This window comes from Eublepharis macularius, chromosome 10 (genome assembly GCF_028583425.1).
Source record: "Eublepharis macularius isolate TG4126 chromosome 10, MPM_Emac_v1.0, whole genome shotgun sequence".
Taxonomy (NCBI): domain Eukaryota; kingdom Metazoa; phylum Chordata; class Lepidosauria; order Squamata; family Eublepharidae; genus Eublepharis; species Eublepharis macularius.
In genome coordinates, this window is record NC_072799.1 from 39,298,821 (window position 1) to 39,323,587 (window position 24,767).

A 24,767-nucleotide genomic window follows, 5' to 3' on the forward strand; every position below is an offset into this window, starting at 1 on the left:
GTCGTCAGGTACAGTCCGAGTCAATACACACCAGATCAAATACCAGTCCAATCCAAGAAGAAGAAGAATAGTCAAGTCCAAATCCAAGTCAGTTGTCCAAAGCAATCCAAACACACTAAAGTACGGAGCTACGAGCGGACGTTCTCTCCAAGCGGCGGCAAGAAGAGAACTGAGGGAAGGGGCCGTTGGTCGCTGGAGGAGCATGTGACCGTTGGGCGGGAAACGGTCGCTGAGGCGCGCGACGAACAGCCCCTTCGGAGCTGGATAAGCGGTAAAGAATCTTCCGGCGGCTGGCCTGCGCCTGCGCAGTCCCCATGTGTGGAGGCACAGAAGAACGAAGATGAACTTTCTTGTTATATCTCTGCAATAGAAAGGGCTGGAGACTAAATAACAGCACTTGGGAATAGCAATTATAAAGGAAATAATGCATTTTTACTGCCTCCTCTATAACGGCATAACAATGATCTGGGAAGAAACAAAGAGATACCTACCTCCTCTTTTTTTCTCATTTCCAATTTTCCACTTTTCAACTGGAGAAACTGTGGAAATGTTTATCAAACCTATTTTACCATCAGATGTCCCAAAAAGAACTTCTTCACCAGAGTCACCTGCAAATACAAAACAAAATTATGTTGTGTGCAGTATATGTAGCAGGATTCTGCATCCTGATTTTCAGAACTTCTTGGTATTTTTTTTGTAATGTTTCTTATGTGTTTTAAATGTATTATTATGGCACAAAAAGCTGCTTTATTGTAGAGAATACTGCTTTATACTGTCAATCCCAAAAAAACACATGCCAATATATACCACAAACAGCCACTGTTACTATCTTTAACATTCTTCTTCAAAGAAGAAAGGCAACAAGAGCTTTGGAAATCTCCAAAGGGATCCATGACAAAACAGCCACTTGATCCCTTCCTCCCAGCTTCAGCAGAGACTGTTTCCCATAGGTTTTGCCTATGAGGGTCAAATAGTGCTTCCAGCAACATATTTACACTGAAATAGGGTGTTGGGCAGGGGTTGAGTGTAGAAACTTCCCTTCTTCTATGTCAGGATTCCAATAAATCTCCCCCTCCGACGTTACTTGTATTCTTTGAAGTTAAAAGAGACAAGCGATCCAGTCTAGGATCTTAAATGTCTAAATAGGACCAACGTGAAATGAACTCAATCAGGTCATTCTAGAAAGTCACAATCTATGACTTGTGTGGTCCAATAATTTTAAAATGCTCACAAGCATAAGCCAGAGGGCATATGTGTACCCTTTTAGGGAAAATAGAGACTTCTGGTGTTTTCTCCTGCACATGGTAAAGGGAGTTATGACAGCACTCTTCTGGCCAATAATACTTAGAATGATGTCAGGTACCCTAGTTTCTAGAAATACGGATGGCTGAGAAGTTGCCTGCCACTATAGGAATTCATCTACACTGGCACTATACCAGTCCCAGATCACTTCCAGAGACAAAAGAAGTTCCACCACCTCTTTATATTAGTTATAGTAAGATAAAGTTAGCAGAGCCACACAGATCATACTATAACTTCTATTTACTGTGGCCCAATAATGGTCTGGTTAATACCACAAATATTGCTGATAATTAAGTTATTATAATATATGCATAATGAATTACCAGAAAGTACAGAGCTCTAACCCCATTTAGTTATATATAGTTCAAGAACCAGGACAATATTATTAAAAATTTTCCATTGAAACAAAGTTTATTTCTTTATTTTAAAATAACTATATTGCATCCGTTATACTTACCACCATTTCCATCACTCAAAGCCAGAACAGAAGGTGGACCAGAGACTTCCATTTCATACAGCAAATCTGATCCCTCAAGAAAATGAAGCAGGGAACACTATTAACACAAATACACTATTAGGTGGAAAATAAATGCAGGACATTTACTGTGCCCCTGCTTTGATCCCAGGTTGAAACAAAACACATCCGTTCAATTCTAACCAGAGTCATGCTCTTATCCAAGTGTGTTTACAACAATGAAAAGGACAGGCATAAGGGCAAAGGAAAGCTGAGTGCAAGAAGAAAGGGACCAGGAACGGTACCAATCTGGAGCAGGGAAAAAAAGTGGAGATGAATATAGGCATTCAAAGCCTCACCAAGCAATGTGTGCTTAACACAGGGCTTTTTTAAAAAGCTGCCATGGAAACTAATTACAGAGATCATGGAAGCTACAGTTAAAAGATCTAGGCTATTAATCATGGTCAGTCTTGGAGAAATAGGCAACTTTTCCAATATCCAGGACTATCAGGGGAAAAAACTCTAGCAGACTGCCACAAAGTATCAAAAGTAGTATCTGAAATCCAGCCAAACAACTTTTTTAAATTCATTAATGATCAGGCGTTCCCACCCATAGCATTTTCAAATAAAAGGGAAACGTTTGAGCCACACTTGGTGAGTTTATTACTCATCCTATTTTAGCTCATTAAAATCTTTGTCTATTAACAGGTTTATTTTATTCAATTAATTTCGCATATTCTCCATCTTTTTTGCATTTCATGAATCTGAAGGCCTTCCCAAGTATTAGCTCTATGTTTCTGAAAGAACTGAAAGTTTGAACTAAATGTTAACTCAGCATCAAACATTAAAGAAGACTTATCAGCAAAGAATAGGTCATTATAAATTTTGCCATTACAGCTGATGTGATGCTTGTTCTCTCTATATATGCGCAAACATATTAAATAAACTGATCATATCTTGCTACTGATCCTTTTAACAAAATAGCTTCAATTTACTTTGCAAAGATTTACTTACTGAAAGTAACAGAAATCTCTACTGCAATGTAGCCTATTAATTTATAATATTGGGATGGTAGTATAAGTGCTATTATTTATATATTTTACAAAATAAAGTATTTGAGTGATATAATACATATTAGACATAAATATAAATGGCTTGAAGATAAACAATCCTGGAATGCTTTGTAATTTTCAATGCACCCAATATTTGCTCTGTTAACGCCACTTCAAATGTAACATTCTTGCAGGTAAAGGGGAAATGTTATTTGTGCTCCAATCAATGTGTAACGTGTACATGCACCATGAAGTAAGGATCAGCTGCAGTTCCTACCAAAGGGAGGTGTGTTGACTGCAGCACAACGTATGCTTTCTGTAACTTCTCTGAGGTGAGGGGAAATCTCAAAATAAAATACTTTTTAGACCTCATAACAATGTATTTGCTATTCCCCTCTACTGCTAACAAATATATGATAATGACAACAAACAAATAAGGTTTACCTGCAAAACTCTAAGGACTCTATCCTGACAGGCCAATACTGGTGTGATGCAAGACAGTTTCTCTACTGGAAGACAGAGAACATCATTGATTTTATCTCCTGACAGGTAGTAGTGCTGGTCCTTACAGTCACAGTAGTGATTATAGATATAACTTGCACAAAGAAAGAGATCTGCTCCAGATATATACCTAAAAATAACAATCATCATAATCAATAATGTCACAACATAATTGTCACCGAACATGATAATTTTTTTAATACTGTGAACAGAAGCTTCCATATTATAACTTGTGAAGTCTGTTCAGGACAATTAAGAAGCAATCCTAAATATGTCTACTCAGATGTAAGCCCCATGATATTCAATGAGGCTTACTCCCAGGAAAGTGTCCATCAGACCACAGCCTTAAGAACAAACTACACATGACATGCATGTTTGGTGTAGTGGTTAAGAATGGCAGGACTCTAATCTGGAGAACCGGGTTTGATTCCCCACTCCTCCACTTGAAGCCAGCTGGGTGACCTTGGGTCAGTCACAGCTCTCTGGAGCTCTCTCAGCCCCATCCACCTTACAGGGTGATTGTTGTGGGTATAATGATAACATATATTGTGAACTGCTCTGAGTGGGCGTTAAGTTGTCCTGAAGGGTGGTGTATAAATCAAATGTTACTATTATTATTATAAATGTGTGTATCAGTAGCCCTTTGAGCCACTTCCCATGAAGGTGAAAATGGAGGAAGAGAGACACACACTTAACCCTGAGTTGACTAACAATAATAGTTTTGTTACTGGGTCTTTTCCACACTGAGCTTTTCCCTCGGCTCTTGCCCCATACTGCATTGATTTCTCTCCAGATTTCTAAATGCAAAGTCAAAATACCCCGACTCAGTCTCCAAACTGCTTCCCAGACTTTTTTGCATTCTACATGGTAAAGCCTGCATCAGCTGCAGAATCAATTTTTCCCTGGGTTTTCTACAGTTTTTCTCCCTGCACACGACACATACCCTGAATTTTTTTCAACGAAGTCAAACCACAGCTTTTTTGAAGTGCAAAATGGGTAGCCGTATTAGTTTGTCTGTAGCAACAGAAAAGAGCAAGAGCCCAGCTGTGACTCACGAAAGCTCATACCCTACCACAAAATTTGTTAAGTCTTATAGGTGCTACTGGACTTTTGCCCTTTTCTACTGCTCTGAAGTGCAGAATGCTTTCTTTGGTGTGAGGCCTGGCCTTGCCTTTTGCCCGCCCCTTTATCCCCATGCATCCTGATTAGATGACCAGCGACCAATTCAGTTTTTTCTTTAAAAAAAAGTTTAAGCAACAGTGTTGCAACATTGGTGCATAAAAAAATCCTTGCAAGTTTCCTGAACCAATCAGGTACAAATTGGCTAACAGAAATTTTAAGAACGGACTAAAAAGTGTGTTCTGTATGCACACTAACCTTGGCAGTAAGAAGTAAATCCTTTTAAAAAAATTTTAAACAACTATGTTGCAACACTGGTGCATTAAAAAAAAAATTAAACCGTGGAATGTTTCTTCAGCCGATCAATGGATGAAACAGAAAGCCCACAGCAGAAATGGGCCACTTTTCTAGTGCAGAAGAAATAAACAGTCACGACATTGGTTCAACTCTCTCAAACGTGGAATTACAAAGGCCCAAAGCAGATCTAATCCTTGTGAATCAAATACCCAGAAAACCAGGTATAAGGGCATGCAGAAAATACCCTGTTTACATTACCACATATATACGGTAACAAAAAGTTTTCAGAGGGATGGCCATGTAGTCTGCTACAGCAAAATTAAACAGGAATCAAGTGGCACTTTAAACATTAAGAAAATGTACTGCGGTGTGAACTTTCATCAGAGGTAATTTTGTCAGATGCATGTAGTGTGTATGTTCAATTGGAAGATATGCTTATATCTAAAGCTATTAACATCAAACAGGCAAGCAAAAAGGATTTATTATCAAGAGAGAACCAGCGTCTCATGGATTAGGTATGTGGCACTACAGTGGAAAGCACAGACCAAGAAAGTAATAAATCCACTCAAAGCCAGTAAAAACCACTCCCTTGGCAAGATCCAATTTAATCAAGGAAAGCACAAGTTGAAACATAATATGCAAAGTTCAAATCCAATCACAAAAATTACCGAGACCATACACTGGTTTTGCTAAAGTGGTTAATACCCTCAAAAGGGCTGGGGAGTGGGGGGGAATCCCCAGGTTTAGCTAAGATATTCAACATTTAAGATAAGAAAGAACAAAAGGTACTTCCCAAACCCCAGGCCATATTATGCACTTTTAATAAGTCTAGTACACTAACTGTTACTGCTATCTCTCTGCTTGTAGGAATAAAATATATAAGCACATTTGGGTGTAAATAAAAGCAACACATTTTTATGATGCATCAATATTTAATAAATTAGCATAATTATGTCAAACAACCCTATGTTTTGCCTCTGAATCAATTACAATAGATTAAAGTAATATGCACACAAGGTACAGATGGTTCTGTGGAAAACTCAATTAGAAGACAGATTTAATTTAATTGTGGCACAGCTGAAGCACTGTTTCAACCTTATCTTTTGATTCAACTGATTATATTTGAATGACTCAGCTAATCTCCACATTTATTATTTTAACAACCCCCATTAAGTCAGAGCTCATGCACGTATACTGCTGAAGGCCTTCATATGCAAGTATGATCGAAAACCTGTCTTTTAGAGAGCTACAGAAATAACCAGTGGATTGGACCCAGACTGAATTGACAATTCCCACCAATTCCCCTTTCTTGCTGCAGACCCTCCTATGCCATTCCTAATGGTCTCAATCCCATATCTCCCAAAAGCAGTACTTCATGGAGGTCAGTGGACTACAGTGGGAAGAGGGAGGCACAAAAGTTCCATTCTGCAGATGGGAATTTTAGTCTGGATCCAACTCAATGATAAAAATAAATAAAATAAAGCTAATACCCAAGGCAAACAATAGAACTGGAATTCACTGCTTTCATTTTTAAAGGACATTACATTCTTTGATTCACTTATTAGAGGAACACCTAATGACCACGCCCACGACACTTCTAACTACTATTCAAGTGATTTTTCAACATACTTACATAGCTTTGATGCTCTCAGTGAGATTGGTATCAAATGAAAGAAACTGTTTCCCTTTCTTAGTAAAACCTCGAACTTCAGATCCTGAAGCGACAAAAATTTTCTCCTGGAGTGTGTTCAGGGCACCTCCCAGTTCCAGCCTTGCAATCTTTTCTCCTGGTAAAGTCTTGAATACTGGCTTAAAAAAAGAAAGTAAGAAATACTATTCTGTTCCATTACAAAACATAGCATACTATTACTATAAATCAAAAAAAGAGAGAGATTTCTTTGGTGTGTTTTTAACGATTTCACATAGTAAAAATTTCAGAAAGTGGTCACTTTATTTTAAATACTCAGTAGCTTACAGTTCAAATCAGTTAATGATCGCAGCATTCATTTACCAACAAATATACACAACAGTAACATCTCAGAAGCTGTCAGTAAAAAAATCAGTAAAACCAATAAAACCAAAGAAGTCATCCCAACATGAAAGCCTGACAGAATAGAGAGGGCTTGGATGCTTCTCTGAGGAGATACTTCATCGGATATTCTTAATATTAAGGGTCACAATGTCCTTGCTCAATACCTCGAAAATCTAATGAAAGTGACCGTTTAAATATGCATTTTTGCATGTGACAATTACAACTATGTCTTCACTCTTGTGCAATTCTGTTCTGTTACCTCTTAAGTGCTCATGAGTTTCCCCTCATCTGAACTTTCCCCTTGCCCTATCAATCACATCTAGAAAGACTGGTACTTGGTGGTGGGTAAAGAATGCGACTGCCATTATGTATACTTGAGCTATTGTCCTTCTGGGGGAAGAAAATTCACAACTCAATTATTATTTAGAAAAATTTTATGCTGCCTCCCCAAGAACCTGTCCAAGACAGCTTACGCCTCAATACAAAGCTGAAGGAATGGGCCTGGCAGTAACCAATTGGAAACAGAATTGGTAATTGTTATTCAGCCTCATTATATAGCAAACAGAGTTAACTTCCATAGAAATCTTATGCTGGAATAGATTATGTTAGACTCTGAGATAAAACTGGAATCCTGTTTCACAGGAGCCTTGGTTTGTTTTGAACTGTTAACAGGATTAAGGACTCCTCTAAAAGGTAAAGGTAGTCCCCCGTGCAAGCACCAAGTCATTACTGACCCAGGGGGGGACGTCGCATCACGACATTTTCTTGGCAGACTTTTTACAGGGTGGTTTGCCATTGCCTTCCTCAGTCATCTACACTTTACCCCAGGAAACCGGGGTACTCATTTTACCGACCTCGGAAGGATGGAAGGCTGAGTCAACCTTGAGCCAGCTACCTGAACCTGGCTTCTGCCAGGATCGAACTCAGGTCTTGAGCAGAGCTTGGGCTGCAGTACTGCAGTTTACCACTCTGTGCCATGGGACTCCTCTACCAGAGGAATAAAGAGTGGTAAAGGTAGAGCCAGTAAGTTTTAAATTCCTTCAGCTAAGAATTTGGAAACAATCCTGCCAACTCCAGCAGGGAAACAATATTTAATCCAGTAGCACATAAAAGACCAACAAGATTTTCAGGGTATAAGATTTCAAGGGTCAAAGCTCCCTTCATCAGATACAAGTGACTTGTATACCCTGAAAATCTTGTTGGTCTTTAAGACTCAAATCTTGTTGTTCTACTGCAGACCAACTTGGTTACCTGCCTGAAACTATCTTCAGTGTCGAGATTGGTCATAGAGAGGGAGTCATATATAGTCTCAATAAGATTCATTTTCTGCAAGGATTTCACAGATACAAGACATTTACTGCCACTTGCATTTCTTTTTATATACGAGTACTATAAGGATTATAAGTACTATAAGTATCGCACCTCAGAAATATTTTAACAGAAACAACCACCTAGAAGTGCTTTCATACCTGAGCTATTCCCACCAGCTCACTTTCCGTTTGAGGAAGGCAAGGCAAGCCTAAGTGATGACTCATATTAAGATCAGCCTGATCTCCATGGCTGATCTTTAGGAAAGAAGGCAAACACATTGGGAGAGACATTTAGGTAGATGTGACCCAAATTCCCCAGAGCCTGGTATGTTTATACCAGCACTTTAGATTATGCCTGAAAGCTCACAGAGAATACTGTAGCTGCTGAAGTAAAAGTTGGAGGTTTTACATGTAATCTTGTAATGCACAGCTGCATTTTACACAGCTGAACAATATTCAAAGGAAACTTCAAGACCACATTATGATACTAGATGCAGAGGAGTTAGCCGTGTTAGTCTGTGGTAGCAAAATCAAAAAGAGTCCAGTAGCACCTTTAAGACTAACCAATTTTATTGTAGCATAAGCTTTCGAGAATCAAGTTCTCTTCGTCAGATGCATGATACAGAGACTGGTCAAATACAGAAGAGGAGGGAAAGAAGGGGAGGAGAGAGAAGAGGCAATTAGGGGGGGAAACCAAAACATTCCTTTGCTAGTATATGTAAACATCTCCTTTTGGTGTGTGGATCAGTTGGCTTCAAAGGAGTTTGCCCTGTTAGTTTGTAGCAGCCAAACAGCCCCCCAACCTTAAACAACTTCTCACTCACAACCATGAATCGGCCAGCAGAGTCACCAGCACAGGTACCAGGCCCTGCAACAGACCCAGATGCCAGCTCTGCCCCTATATCTACCCAGGTAATACAATTACAGGACCCAATGGCATCAACTACACTGTCTCTGGCTCTTACAGCTGCTCATCCTCCAATCTGATGTATGCCCTCATGTGCCAACAATGTCCTTCTGCTCTGTACATTGGACAAACCAGCCAACCTCTACGCAAAAGAATAAATGGACACAAATCTGACATTAGAAATGGAAACGTCCAGAAACCAGTGGGAGAACACTTCAATCTACCAGGACATTCCATCAAAGACTTAAAGGTCGCTGTAGTTCAACAGAAACCTTCCAAAAACAAAATCCAACGGGAGGCTGCTGAACTGGAATTCATATGCAAATTTGACTCTGTCAAGCTGGGACTGAATAGGGACTATGAATGGTTATTACATTATCACAGGTAACAGATTTCCTTTACAGAGGTGGGGTCTGGGGGAGCTCAGTGGCACCTGGCGTGGGCTTTCGGGGACCACAGATCTCTTTGTCAGATGCATCTGGCAAGGAGAGCTGTGGTTATTGAAGGCTCATACTGCATTGGAATTGGATGGTCTAGCTGTTTGGCTGCTACAAACTAACAGGGCAAACTCCTTTGAAGCCAACTGATCCACACACCAAAAGGAGATGTTTACATATACTAGCAAAGGAATGTTTTGGTTCCCCACCCCCAATTGCCTCTTCTCTCTCCTCCCCTTCTTTCCCTCCTCTTCTGTATTTGACCAGTCTCTGTATCATGCATCTGACGAAGAGAACTTGATTCTCGAAAGCTTATGCTACAATAAAATTGGTTAGTCTTAAAGGTGCTACTGGACTCTTTTTGATTATGATACTAAACACTGCAAAATCCGTGTTTTAGGAATGTGATAAACCAGCACGTCAAATATAAGAGGCAGCTCTATTATTTAAGCTGCTCTCTTCACCAAAATTGCCAATCACATTCAAAACTCTCCCAAGTTAAAAAAGGAATCTGAAGGATCTTTGGGAAGATACTCTTGAAGAAGCTTCTCATCGAATTACAACAGTGTGCATGTGAATGATATATACATGCCTCTGGTCTGATCCTGTTCTCTCTGTTCTAAATGTCTGGAATAAAAACACAAATTTCTAAACTTTAAAAAAAATTCCCAAGCCAATATGTGCCTTAACTAACCTTTAACAGCTTATACATTAATAAAGTTATTGATGAGGAAAATGTGAATAATTATACAAGAACTATGCAAACAATTATAGAAAACTACTTACCACAGATTCTCCTTTTTTGATCCCAAAACAAGTAACAACACCATCCTGATCGCCAATGACAACCTTAAAGGAAGATAATATGAAATCATGTTGACACACTACTGTTAAGAATCTAAATGAAAGTTATTTTTACATTTCAGGAAGATGCTATCCTGTAAAACCTGTCTGCTTCTTACTCCCACCCCATACTGCCAGTGAGGACCTGTCAGCTTCCAGAACTGAAATCAGCTGCAACCTCCAGAGGCTCTGAGGTACATCTGGAGACCAGAGTGAGTAAGCATTCCCTAAGGGAGAGCTTAGGACAGCTGTCTTGAGAAGATGCCCCAGCATCTTGTGACTGGTCTAGCCAGGCAACTTCCAAGGAAGCTGAGGGAGAGACCAGAGAAAGCCAGAATCATGGAAGGAGTGGCCAAAGACCAAGGGATTCCCCACAGGAACCATCAGGTCAGGGCCTGAGTCAGAGACCTATAGCCTACGAGTGGCCAAGCTCCAACAAAGTGAGCTGAGGATGGAGGGCTTCCTAATGGTTTCTGGTATGATCTGTTGCTGGATTGGGAAGTATACACACAAAATGATGATGTCTGTACACTTCTTGTGGCTAGGTATATCTAGCACAAAAGGTGTATAACCATCCTTTGTGGCACAAAATGCCCAAAAGATAATCAGCTTTGAATGACAGCGCCAATAAACTCTGGGTCTGATACCTAAGTCTACACCCCTTTCAGTGACTACAAAGGGAACCGGATGGTTCTGAAAGGCGCTTCTATAAAGGGAATGGGTCCCTTTATAGTCTATGCCACTGTTTATGTTATATGAGTCAAGTGTCATCAAGTCATAGCCAATTTATGGTGACCCCTGCTGGGGTTTCCAAGGCAAGAGAGTAACAGAGGCGCATAGCAACCCTGGTCTTCTTTGTGGCCTCCCCCCGAAGTACTAACCAGTACCAACCCTGCTTAGCTTCTAAGATCTGCTGAGATCAGGCTAGCCTGAGCCATCCAGGTCAGGACTTATGGTATATACTACCTCTTTTTTGTATTATTATCCTGCTTTTACTACACTATTTTCTACTTTTGTAATTCTGTTTCTACATTTTTGACATATCATATGTGATGCTTTTTTTGCATTGTTTCTAATTTGTAATCCTAGTCCTATTACACTGCTTCTTGATGTCTCATGCTGTTAGACTGCATTGCTTTATACCATGTGATCCACCTTGAGTCTCAGTGAGAAAGGCAGGCTATAAAATAAATAAATAAAAATAAAAAACTGATCACCATGTAGTGGATGCACCAATCTCCCACTTAAAGGAGGGGCCTACATTACACTCAGTTGGACAGCACAAAACTATCTGTTAGCTAGGTTTACAGCAACAAATTATCCTGTGCAATACAGCGCTGCCAAATATGGTAATATTTGCACTGCAAGCCAGATCTAAATTTTGGAACTTCACACAAAATAAAAACTAACCAAGTCTACTCATATAAAACCGAACAATAACAAACTATATTACTGTCTCTGGGAATGTGCTGTGCAACACAGAGAAGTTTTGAACTTTGGAGTTAAGAAGATTATCAAGTCTCTTTAATGAATGCTATTAAGAATTTAAATTATGAACACTATAAGAATAAAATATAAGCCCATTATTCATACATTCTTAAAGGATCCCTCAAATAAACTAGACATAAAAGCTCCTAAAAGTCAAGTAAGTCATTTCTATTTTATATCAGCTATTTGTACTCAAAATACAATCTGTATTTGTAACACTCGTATCTGACAGAAATACCAAACACTGCATATGATAAAAGAATAAACTTCTCTACCTTCTGTGTTGCCTTGCGTCCTGATGCAGGGAGCAACTTCATGGTTTTTTGAGATGTCACTCCCACCTAATTGGGGAAAACAATCCAGCCTTTATTATAAATTTTTAAAGTCTTTCAAAATTAATTGCCATGATTGTTATACAAACAATATTAAGTGGTTATTTTTAAATCTACTTTATATGATAAGACTCAGGTACGGTTAAGATTCTGTCACAAGAATATTCACGAAAGGTTGCACCGTTATAGGCCCAAAATCTAATATAAAAGAATAAATAATAGTAACAGCCTTGGTTGATGACCTCTACGGAGAAGCAGACAGGAGAAGTTTGGCCTTGCTAGTTCAGCTGGATCTCTCAGCAGCCTTCAGTACCATCAACCCTGGAATCCTACTGAGTCACCTCTCAGACCTGGGACCAAGGGGCACCTTGTTATGGTGGTTTGAGTTCTATCAGGTTGACATGGCTCAGAAGGTGGTACCTGGGGACTCCTGCTGTGCCCCATGGCCACCGGCCTATTCAGTCCCACATGATTCAACTTTATCCCCCATGCTATTTAATATTTACATGAAGCGACTGGAAGAGGTCATCAGGAGGCTGCACTGTCACCAATATGTAGATGATACCCAGCTCTACTTTTCATTTCCATCTAATTCTACTGACATTCTGAACCAGTACTTATTAGTAATAGGCTTTATGAGGGTGAAAAAGCTGAATCCTAAACCTGACAAGACAGAGGTTCTCTGGGTTAGCAGAAAGGCTGACCAGCGATGTGAGAGCTCCCCAGCCTATGATGGGGTTATACTCCCCTTGAAAGGAGGTTCATAGCTTAGAAATTCTGCTTAACATAGCAATCACCTTAGAATGCCAGGTGGCTGCACTGGCTTGGAGTGCGTTTGCTCAGCTTCAGCAGTTGTGCCTGTTCCGTGATCCACACCTTAGTTACATCTAGATTGGAGTAGTGCAATGCACTCTACATGGGGATACCCTTGAAGATTGTTTGGAAGCTGCAACTATTGCAGAATGCTGCAGTTAGACTGCTGGTTGGGGCCAGCTAGCAGAAACATGTGACCTTGATATTACAGCAATTACACTGGCTACTGATCTACTCCCAAATTATTGGTTCTATCATAGAGAGAGGCCTTCTTGACTGCTCCATCAACCAAAGAAGCTCTGTTGGTGGGTACACAAGGGCCTTCTGGCCAAGGAAGTGCATCTGGTACCTTTGCTGGCTAGCTTCAAGAGGCAGCAGAAGACTTATTTAGGATGGCTTTTGTTTAGTCACTTTTAATGTGTTTTTAACTTTGTTTTTAATATATTTCTGTTTGTTTGTTTTATATTGTAAGTGGCCTTGAACTGCTTTCATGGGGGAAAACAACCAATAAATAAATCGATTCAGTATTGTAATGCTTGCACTTGTACAGAGAATGCTTGCAGTTGTACAGAGAAGAAAGGCAAAAAACCCCAGAATTCCCCACTGTAAAGATCATGGTACTGGTTACCACTAATATACTGTGTCTTAAAGAAGTTTCAAAATTGCATAGGTCTCAAAAAATAAGTCTTTAATATATTTTTATTATTAACCAAAGTTCACATGATCCAAGAAGAAATCAAATTAGTTAAAACAGTTTGTTATTCTTTATATGAGAAGTTAATGAAACATTTAGGTGATGAGGGAGCCATACAGGGATGACAACTGCAGGAGATCATAAACCAGTTTTTTCTATTACTAAAAGATGGTATAGATAACACCAAACCACCTTTTTCCCTTTTATGTATATAGTAAAGTCAAGCCAAGATTTCAAAAATAAGTTACACATAAATGTGCTTTTGAGTTTCCCTATTTCTTAGTACTTGCTAAGCATTGTAAAGTCCTTTGCTACAGAGGATACAACCAGTGGTAAGGTTACCTACCAGCTTCAGCACAGGGTAATGCTCCTTTGCCTTTGGCATTAATTTAGTCAGGAAAACATCAGCAAGTATATTGTATCCAGCTGATTGTATATTGTATCCAGTATGCCTGAAGTAGCAACATCTACTGAATGTTTCCATTCAACAAAGCTATAGATTTACAGAAACCCTCTCTCTTATGGAATCTGTCAATACTCAAAAGGGACAGACTTCCTCTATCCAAGAAATCTGAAAGAGGAGCACAAGACAAACTAAAACGTTCATAACTGTGTAATAATAAATACTAGTGGATGTGAAAAGTAAGAGAACAGATAGAAGTATTCAAGAGTGAAACTAACCACAGCTCACACGGCTTTAGCAGTAGCAAACCTCTTACACAAGAGAATCAACTTTAAGAGGATTTTGATGCTTAAAACCTACACTTGAATTTCACAACAGCTGCACTATATTAAAATATTTAAGAACTGAGTATGTTACGTATGTCATTAAAGCTAAATTAAGGGCAGACAAAGTCAGTATATTGCAATGTTTGTAATATAGTTTTATTATTCTCTGAAATGGTTTAAGCATCTAAGTACATGCTTCATTTAGCACAGAGCAGTCAGGCAAAGTGTGTGTACACTTTGGTTTGCAGTCCTATATGAACACTTACTTGGAAAAAAAGATAATGATCTCAATGCAACTTACAAAGGTTAAAAAGGATTGGACAAAGAATTCAAAAGTATTTTAAAAATCCATTTTCAAAAATCCTTTATGCAGAATTTCAAGCCAGCAAGTAAAAACCAACACTCAAGATTTGTTTGTTATCACTGACATTACATTGCAGAGTGGAATCTAAGTATTTACAACCCAGATTTGTTGATGCTTTTGTTTTTAAGCATGTGAGTGAAATGCTAAGCACAAATGTAAGTTTTTCATATTTTTGAAACATATTCCTCAACAATAAAACTGAACAATGTATTTCCATTGGCTTCAACATAGAGATCGTGCTGGAAGTAGGACTGCCAATGCAATGCGCCTGGACAGAAATGTCCTGTCTCTTTAATAGAGGCTTAATGAGTGGACATGGGGAACTGAAGCTTTTCATTGCATAGAAATAAATAACATCACTTGATAAATAACATGCTCATTAAATTTCTACTGAGAACAGGACATTTTTTTCCAGGCAGCTGGTAACCATAGGTTGTTATCACTGGTTGCTAAACATCTCTCTGCAAAAAAAAGAGCACGTTTTCATCACGTTAAAGATCTTTTCCAATGTTGTAGCAATGCTTTTCTCAACACAGGCACTACTCTCATGTACCAAATCAAAGAATGGCAGAAGCGCTGAATTAACTTTAAGGAAGCTAGACTGCACCTGCCAACTTTTTTGCTTCCTGAACAAGTTTTCCTTCCTTTGTAAATGAAGAAACAAAAAATCTCGGGGGGGAATTCAAAAGGCGCCTGTCTTCAAACCAAATACTCAGGCCACTAAAAACACCAGTAACGGCATCTTTGCCTATCAGGCTACAACTGAAGGTATAAGAAGAGCGTTAGGAGAGGGGAGGGGGAGAAGTGCCAGCTCTACAGCCGTCCTATTCCCCACTTCGACAGTAGAGTTCACAACAACAAAAGCGGCGGTCGTTGAAAAAGGGTTGCCATCTCCAGGTTGGAAAATACCTGGAGATTTTGGAGGTGGAGCCTGGGGGGACGGGATTTGGGGAGGGGCTGGAGCTCAGCCGGGTATCATGCCATAGAGTTCACCCTCCAAAGCAGCCATTTTCTCAGAGAGGCTGATCTCTTGTCCAGGTATCAGCCGTAATTCCGGGATATCTTCAGATCCCACCTGGAGCAGGTTGGCAACGCTTCGAACTCGACTGGATCTCGAGTCTGCCCAAAAGGGACCAAAAGAACGGATTCATCGACTGACACAAGCATCCCCCCATTGGTTGTACCTGCAGATAATCCACCCGGGTCAGACTCAGGTCCATAGCGACGCGTGAAATTTCGAGCGCGGCTCCTCCTTCACTGGACAACGCGGGCGCCCTGACTCCAACGAGGCTTTTCGCCCCTACCTACGCACGGCCTAAACTGCCGCCAGACCTTCCGTAACTATGGCGACGCGACTACCCGAAACACGCTCAATCAAGCCCGGCTGCCATTGCACGTGACGTGTTTTGGAAGATGCCGGATCGGCTTTATAAACGCCGTATGATTGGCCAAAGGAACTGTCACTTTTGCAAAATACATCCCTCTACCTACCAGACTAGGGGGAGGGAGACTTCTGCTGTAGTCAAACTAAAAGGGACGGTTTAGCGAATGACTGGGCAGTGCGGTTGTGGGCCTCTTGGCTGTGAGGTGGTCGAGGGAAGGCTTCCAAGGAAGTGGATGCTCCCCTGCTCTTTCAGGCGTAGGGTGAAGTGATATTTTAAAGGACTTTTCAGCCCGAGAGGGAGCAAGGGGGAAAAAACAGTTTTAAAGAACCCCAAACAGGCCCGTAGTCATTTTATGTCGTGCACCGTGGGGAGAAGGGGGTTAGATTTGCCAGGTGCCTTTATAGAGACCAACACAGGGGAATTATTAGCTGAATATCATGATGTCATGAGGCGGGATCCAGTGGCATCACATTCAATAGGATAGGACACAATGTCCTATAGGACACAATGTCCTATAAAAATCATGTACATATGGTATCTGTGAACGTGTGCAGTCACGATTATGTAGTGGTATATAGTTGGGCTACCCACCTCAGAAATAACAAGGAAATTAATTACAAGCTACATGTAAATGTTCTACGTGCTACGTGTAAAATGTAGTTGAGCTCTTAGTGCCAGACTATTGCCCTCCATTTAGAATTTATGCTGTACTTTCCACAAGCACACATCCATAGAAGTCAAAGCTGTTATGTTTGGACTAGTTGGTAGGCCTGGAGAGTTTAGCCTAGCATCCTGAGAATAAGCCCCCAAGCAGATTTTAATATGCAAAGCTTTGCATCCTAGCACTCCACTTTCTCTGACAGACGCAAGGATCTGTAGACACAGGCAGGGGAGCGCTCCCTTATCTCCGTGGCCACACAAATTTCTAATGGGTGGTTTTGGAAAATATAAACATGTTCTTACTTGTTTTCAATGAACTGTGCTTATCAATAAAAATGCAGCTGTATAAAAATGAAGCCTTATAGAAATTATAAATCTTGTGCTGGGAATATCAGATCTGTGGGAGATAATTTTGGGATGGGGCTTTATAGCTGAGTGACAGATTGGGACAAGAAAGAGGGAATAGATTAAAAATGATTTTGAAAGTGGCAAATTCTACAATCAGTCTGGAATACTGGTGATGAGTACGTGTGCTTATGACAATATAGATTTGCTACCTCTTAACACTAGAGAGACTTAATTATCAAACTAAAACCCACTGCAAAATAAAATCCAAGCAGAATAAGAGTCAGTAAAGTATGAATATTTTATTGAACAAGTAAGCATCAGAGGAATTATTTAGAACAATGTAACAAAATAGCAGCCCTGCATAGTATTTGAATTTTAAAAAATCATCTCAGCAACATGAAGGTGTACCTTTTGACAGTCCACTTTAGTTTGGAGTAAAAACAAAAAACTCAAAAAACTAAGTCCTATTCTGAAAGCAAATATAATGAAAATTATATATGTAGGTTTGTGAATCTGAAATTGTATCACTAAAATTACAGCCACATTTTTATCTCCACAGTTTAACATTCACTTGGCCATACCACGGCTTATTCTTTCTTTAAGAAAGCAAATAACAGAGGAGGCACAATCCAGCTAAAGGTAAGACTTCAGTCCTATGCACACATACTATGAAGCAAGTCTCAATGACTAGTCAGTTTCCAAGTAAGCATGCAAAGAACTGGGCAGTGGATCCCCCTGATTTGACAGTAATTTGACTGAACATACTTATTGCAGTTCTATAGTCCTGCTATAGTAGCTGCAGAACTGTAAGATGGCAATTAAGTGTATTTTGAAGATTAAATGGCTTCATTGAGTCAGTGCTGTCATACTACCATAGTGTGCGTAACAGCAATGCTGGTATAGCTCTGCCCAAATAGGGGCCAGAAATAGGGCCCTGAGGTGTGGAAAAATGGGATCCGGATCTAATTGAAATTCTAAACTATTTCAACATAAGGTCTTGCTTCCAGTATTGGCATAAGTATTTCAAATCATCACTTCTTTTGGCAACGGAGACAGCCATATTTGTTGGTGAGCTCCAGGTACTCTGTTCCAATTGTTGCTACTGCTTCCTAAACACTCATGACATCTTTTACTTTGCTTGATCATAATTTGGCCTCTTGAAGAGTGCAGAGTTCTTTTGCTACTCCCTACAGAGGATTGGTGAGTACTGTCTCAGTGATCACACTCTCTGTCTCAAGTGTGGATGTAAGTAACACCAAAGAGAAAAATGGGATGAAAAAAAGAAACGGAAAGAGTAATTAGATGTTACCACTCACTCACTAACTCATTACCAACTGCAAAGGACTCCAACCTTGATAATCCTGTGGGCATTTTGAAATTTTGAGACAAACAGTACCACAAAATGGCTGCCATGGGAGTTGGGACAATTCACAAAATGGCTGCCAAAGGACAATTACAAAAAAGTTGGGAGGTCCCAAAGGTGTTATTTTCTGGGGTCGTCTGAAGCACCTCGTGTTCCAAGGAAGTGGAGAATCCCAGGCTTAGCTCTTTGCTTTGGGGGAGAGATGCTCTGGGGAAGAAACAAGTGGTCACCAGCTAACACATCAGTGCAAGGGTGCCACACTAGGGATCACTAACATACAAAGTGCCTGGATCCATATATTCTGTTGCTGCTGCTCAGCATTACTCAGTATTGTCTCTGTGTCTCTTTAGACAATGGTCCCCACTCCCAGTTGATACGTTATGTGGTTGCAAACTCATTTCTATCAGAGCTCCTGCACCTTTACAAGCTACTTATCCTGAGCATGCAGAGAGAGAGAAAGCTTAACTAACTAATCTTGCTGTGATATAATACAATAACAGTTGCCAGTTTAGTGTAGTGGTTAGAGATTTGGACTAGAAACTGGAATCTGGGTTCAAATCCCCACTCTGCCATGGAAACTTGTAAGGGAACCTCGGACCAGTCACACAGTCTCAGCATAGCCTATCTCATGGGTTTGTTGTGAGGATAAAATGGAGGAGAGGAGAATTATGTAAGCCATGTGTGGTCCGCCACTGGGGAGATGGTGGGGTATAAATGAAGTAAATAAATTAATCAGATTTACACTCAGAACATCAGTGCTGTTCAATAAATGCTCAGACTGTTTCACTCTGTTCCTTACAGACAGAAATCCTTCCCTACACTGTTCATTGCTTTCAGGAAGGATCTCTTATTGAGAACAGGCTGAGGATTCTCCATTCTATGGCTACTTTTGTTCTGGGAAGAGCAGGTTCCTCAGTTTTCATACTCCCTCATTCACTGTTGGTCTGCTGAACCATGCAGTTAGGCTACATGATAGGATGGAAGATGGAGACAAAAGGTAATAAACAGCAGACTATGATAACAACCTCATGAACATAACACACTTGGACAGGAAAATATTAAGCAAAAGGAATGGAAATCTGAGACAGCCAATAATAATAACAACAACAACTACTACTACTACTACAACAACGTCTCAGATGAGGCTGTGTGGGGACTCTTCCCAGGCTTCTGATGGGTATCTACTTGCAGGTTTTGAACTTGGGACCTCAGACATGCTTTATCCGTGCTGTTCGAGAGAACTAGGACTTTCTCTACATGCTTTTGAGCTCTGGTGTATATATCGTCACCAGGGCCAGTGGAAGATTACAAATGTCTTGTGAAGTGAACTTTTCCTGTGTGCTCCTGTCGTGTCATTACAGGGATGCTCTGCATTGTGTGAGGTGTAGCTTATGGTGGCTACAGGGCATCATCCACAATTGGTGGCTGAATCACCATGATCTCCGCGGCTATGCTCTCTGTTACTTAACACAATTCTCTTCCCGTTTCTCTGCTGGACGAGGCGAGCATACCAACAGAAACCATGCTGATGTTATACCAGCTTTAGCAGGTTGCCAGTGCATTGGGGCCACAGGAGTGCTCTGTAAGTCTTTCTGTTGAGATCAGTGGGACTCAAAAGAGCTTAACTTTGGCTGGATCACGCTAAAAGTAATTTCAAGTAATCTTTCACTGAGCTGTCTGAACAGTAGCTACTACATTCCACAGAATCCTGTTCACTAGCATGGTAGAGAACAGATTTAATTTACATATTTTTTTCTTTGTTCAGTGCAAAGAATATACAAATTTTGTTCAAAAAACAATTACAGATACAATTGCATCTTAATTAATAAATGCAAAATATGCTTTATAATATACATTAAATAAAACTGAAGTTTTTTGCATTTAAATTCATAAAAGTTTCTAAGACTGTATTTCAAATAATGCTGTACATAAAGTTATTGAATGCTAAAAATCTACAATATATTTTTCAAGTATAAGATAAGTTAGAAATATTATTGCCAATACTTGTGCTGTGGTCAAAGTCCTAGAATTAAGTTAGGTCACATCATTCTTGGTCATTCACATCTCAGTATATTTGGGTTAAGTTTCTCGCTCAGTTTATGTATGAGAATTGCTAACTCCTCTGTTGCTTGAGACTTATCTTCTAGAAGTTCATAACGAAGACTGGAAATATCTTGTTTAATTTCCTTTAATTCACCTATGGAAATAAGGAAATGAAAGGTTTTAAAGATAGCTTCTTAAGGATAATCTAAGTACTTATACTATGGTGCTTTCACTTAAAACAGCAAATATTTGACGTTTTCATTTTATGATGATGAATCATATACAAAACGTAAGTTTTACTAGGTTAATTAGCATGGTTACACAAATAAAGGATTTATTGCACATTGTAGTTTTTTGATTAAGTAATATTAAGGCCAGCAGCAAGCAGTGATGGCAGGATACTGGAATATTGAAGGTGTTTCTTCCTTGGACACCACACAGACATGTTTTCCTTTTGTTTGAGTCAGATTTGACTGGGGAAGTTTGGGGGGAATAAGACGCTATTTTTAGTTTATATCTCAAGGTAGCAGATGGTTTCCATTCAGGGGAGTATAGTTTTCACTTACACACACACATGTGCACACACAAGCAATTGGAAGAGGCACCAATCCTTTGTAAATGCATCCGGTATTATATCCAGCTATTTTCATGCTGTAATAAGTGTGTTGTTTAATTGAATAACTTGATATTAACATTTGAAATGTGACCTATGGGTAATCTCCTAAGCAAGTATACACAGACTTCTACCCAAGTCTGCTCAGTGGGGCTTTCTCCCAGGAAAGTGCTCTTAAGATTGCTCTGTTAAAAAACTTGACATTTTAAATTGAAATCCTGGCTACTGACAGTGCAATCTTAGGCAGAGTTATACCCTTCTAAGCCCACTGAAATCAATAGATTTAGAACGGAGTAACTCTGCTTAAAAATGCGCTGTTAATTGTGCTTCCCTTTCAATGGATTTACCCAAAGTAAGAATGATCAAGTAGAACATTTTCATTTATTTCAATGTTTTGTAGGGGACTTTGATGTCAATGGGCTTAGAAGGATGTAACTCTGTTTAGGATGGCACTGTGAGTAAGGCAACACTGAGCTATTTTGTTTAGGTTTACTCAAGATGATCAAACTTGAACTTTGACTGTTGTAATCAATGAATCATATCTAATTTTTATAAGTTAGAGTTCATGCAAATAATCAGCAGAAAAATCCTATTAAAATGTGTTCATGGGAAAAATTAATTTCAGTGTGCTTCATTGATTTCAGCCTTCGTATTAATATTTTTAGCATCTTCAGTATTGACATAGCAACATTCCAAAAGCCCTAATTAATCCTGACATCAACACCTATAAGTAAGTGTGACGTGTCTCAGAAAAAGATGAAGAATCGTAAGAGTTGACAAAGAAAATAATTTGCATCAACATTCAAGACTCCTTATTGCAGTTTTCCGTGCTGGGTATGTAGCAATTAACTAACAATATAATTTTAAACTGAATTAAAACAAATATAATTAGGTTTTTTTTAAAAAAAAGCTTACAATCTATCAAGAATGTTTGATATAGACAAGAATAGAAGCTTCAAGAAAATCTAAATGTAACTTTTATAGAGAGCTCAGCTATGGCATATTTGCTTCCCTAAGCCAAAAAATGATAAATAGCTGTTCACTATATTTCTCCTTGTTGTTGCACATCTGCTCCTATCTTACAGCAAGTCAACACCCCTGGGATATTTAGGCCATGTCTATTTTCTTTCTTTAGCTATTTCTGGAGATGAATTCAGTTCATGTGGGTGTTTCTAAATATTCACACTGCTAGAATTTGGGGGGCTTAATATTTTATTCTCTTTCTTTCCAGATACTTTTGCTGATAAAAAAGCATAATGGTTCTGAATGTTTATATACCTATTTTCTTTTTGTTCATAGACAACTGGTATCCTTTATATTTGTTGATGTACTTTAGGGGGGGAAACTAGATGTATTCTGTGGTATATAACATGAGGACAATAGAGGAGAACCTGAGGAATTGCTCCATCCTAAACCCATTTTCATGATTTTTGAGCCAATCTAATGATTCCAGATTTTTCAAAGATTTGTCTTGAGGCTTGAACTAGAACAATCTTTCTGGATTATTATTTTGGTGTCAGGGCTTGCAGCGGCCGCTGCTGGGCGGGGCGCTGGACGGTCTGCTCCTGACATCAAAGGCGGGCCAGGGATTCTGCAGGACCCTGCTCTGTGGAAGGAGGGGCGGTATACATCACCCAGACTCCCTCTCAATCCACTCGCTGGCCTGTGCCACTCACCCTCTTTGGCCTCTGCCATCTCCTCCTCCCTCATCCACTCTCCTCCTCCTTGCCTTTGCTCTCGCACTGCTCTACTCTCGCTCCACACCATCACTCCTTACTCACACCCACTACCTCAGAGCTCTTCCTACCCACCTTATATAGGGTTTCCTTTCCCTGCCCCGCCCTCCTCCTAGGCTTGTTCCCTCTCCTGACTTGGCCCAGCTGGGCCTTCCCTCAGGTGTGTCCCTCCTACCACTAATCCCTTCTTGGCATTCTTGCCTTGCTGGCAGGGTGGGGTTGAATGCGAGCCATCCCCAGCTGAGGTCTCCTCGGCCTTGCTCACAAGGAGCTGCCCCAGCCGGCTGCTGAGCATGCCTGGCCTTGCTCGCGAGGAGCTGCCCCAGCCAGCTTCTGCGCTGCTGAGCTTGCCTGGCCTTGCTCACGAGGAATTGCCCTGGCCAGCTTCGGGGCTGCCTGCTCATTGATGCTGGGCGGGGCTGCCCATCTCCTCACCCAGAATACCTGTGGCAGCTCCACCTGGAGGGGCTTGGCTCCTAGCACCTCCTGAGCCAGGCTGCTGTCCTCTAGCCGGGGTGTGGCTCTGGGCTGTAGTGGCTGCTTCTCCTCCTTGGCTGGTAAGGGCTCTGTTTGGGCTGCTGCTGGGTCCCTATTCCCCCTGCCTTGGCCCTTTTTCTCTGTCCTGCTTAGCCCCCTCTCTTCCCCCTGGAGGGTGGGACTGGCTGGTCTCTCCCTGCTCCCTCCAGCCCTCTGAGGCTTTGGCCTTTCGCCCCTTCCCCCTGGAGTGGGCAGGTTCTGGACCTGGTTGCTGGCTGGGGTGGTAGGGCCACTGCCTCCCGGTTGCCTCCCACTGCTCCCTCCTGGCAAGTCTGGGGGCTGGGACTCAGACCCGAGACACCCTGGACATTTGGTACTGAAAAGACTTCTGCCCTTCCCTTGAAATATGAAATGCAAAGCAAGTTTCACCAATGCATATTTCTTCCATTATTCCTCATTCCTCTGCTTGCTGCCTGAAAGCTGCCAATTGTATGTGCCAAAAAGATAACTGCTATGCCTTGGATTAATTAGGAAATAAAAGACCAGCTAGCTGCTTCATTTAAAAAAGTACTCATGTTAAGTATATTGCAGTTTCTGATAGATCTCAAGCAATACATTACTTTTTTACCACATAGCTACAAACAGTCTCATAAATATCTGTCAGTGAAATTAATGGTTAGCCCATTCAGGTCAATGCAAATTAACACACACATTGAATTCTATGTACTGTTATGCCAGACACTCAAACATCTCTGAGATATTTACTCTATTTCTTGAAGAAGCATGTCAGAAATATATCTAAGAAGTCAAGGTATGTGAATGTATACATGATAATTGAATTGGGGTGTGATTTGGGATTGGGGATGGATGATTTCCTCCATCAGTCCCTCCACCAAGCTATTAGTCACAGCAAAGAAGAAATGAGATCTGTCCACGCCTGCCCTGCCCCCCAGCACTGCAACTGTACAAAGAGTAGCTTCGGGGACAATTTTGATGGAGGAGAAATTTAAAATCCTGACCCTAAAATCTGAATTCTCTCCTCCTAGTGGCTGCTTTGAAATCTTAAAAAAATGATTGAGTGATCCAGTCATGAATCTTTTACATAACGTATATTATGGTTTTCAAAAGCTCTCTGTAGTTAGAAGGAAGGCCTGCGGTTACAGCTATTCTGTTCCAGGTAATGACTGTTTTAGGTAAGACCATGTAACAACCCTTGTTTTGTTCCTCAACACAGCAACTACCAGACTTCATTGCTTCTCTACCTAAATTGTAAAATGTAAGTAGTCATAGTTTCCATTCTCTGCAGTTTATTTGTTTGTTTATTTAAGCATACTGACACAGCAGACCCCAAACAGCTTTCAGAGGGCTAAAAGGACAGGGGCCGTTTTCACACGCACCCGTAAGATAGCGCGAAACTCATAGAACGAAGCGTCTTACTCGCGCAATTTTCCAACACAATCCCCTTTAA

At 40.4% G+C, this 24,767-nt stretch overlaps 2 protein-coding genes across 4 annotated transcripts in view; both read right to left on the bottom strand.

Moving 5' to 3' along the window:
* BBS7 (Bardet-Biedl syndrome 7) overlaps nucleotides 1-16,067 on the bottom strand; it is a 52,648-nt gene extending 36,581 nt beyond the window's left edge. For both annotated transcript variants that reach the window (XM_054990529.1, XM_054990528.1), the window contains exons 1-7: nucleotides 15,859-16,067; nucleotides 12,018-12,083; nucleotides 10,198-10,260; nucleotides 6,359-6,534; nucleotides 3,253-3,439; nucleotides 1,760-1,832; nucleotides 492-608 (exon numbers count right to left, since the gene is read on the bottom strand). In XM_054990529.1, the coding sequence (XP_054846504.1) occupies nucleotides 492-608; nucleotides 1,760-1,832; nucleotides 3,253-3,439; nucleotides 6,359-6,534; nucleotides 10,198-10,260; nucleotides 12,018-12,083; nucleotides 15,859-15,894 (718 nt within the window). In that variant the 5' untranslated portion in view covers nucleotides 15,895-16,067. The remainder of the gene's footprint in view (nucleotides 1-491; nucleotides 609-1,759; nucleotides 1,833-3,252; nucleotides 3,440-6,358; nucleotides 6,535-10,197; nucleotides 10,261-12,017; nucleotides 12,084-15,858) is intronic.
* A 4,417-nt stretch (nucleotides 16,068-20,484) lies between these two features.
* The window catches only part of TRPC3 (transient receptor potential cation channel subfamily C member 3), a 53,758-nt gene continuing 49,475 nt past the window's right edge, over nucleotides 20,485-24,767 (bottom strand). For both annotated transcript variants that reach the window (XM_054990123.1, XM_054990124.1), the window contains one exon: nucleotides 20,485-20,627. In XM_054990123.1, the coding sequence (XP_054846098.1) occupies nucleotides 20,485-20,627 (143 nt within the window). The remainder of the gene's footprint in view (nucleotides 20,628-24,767) is intronic.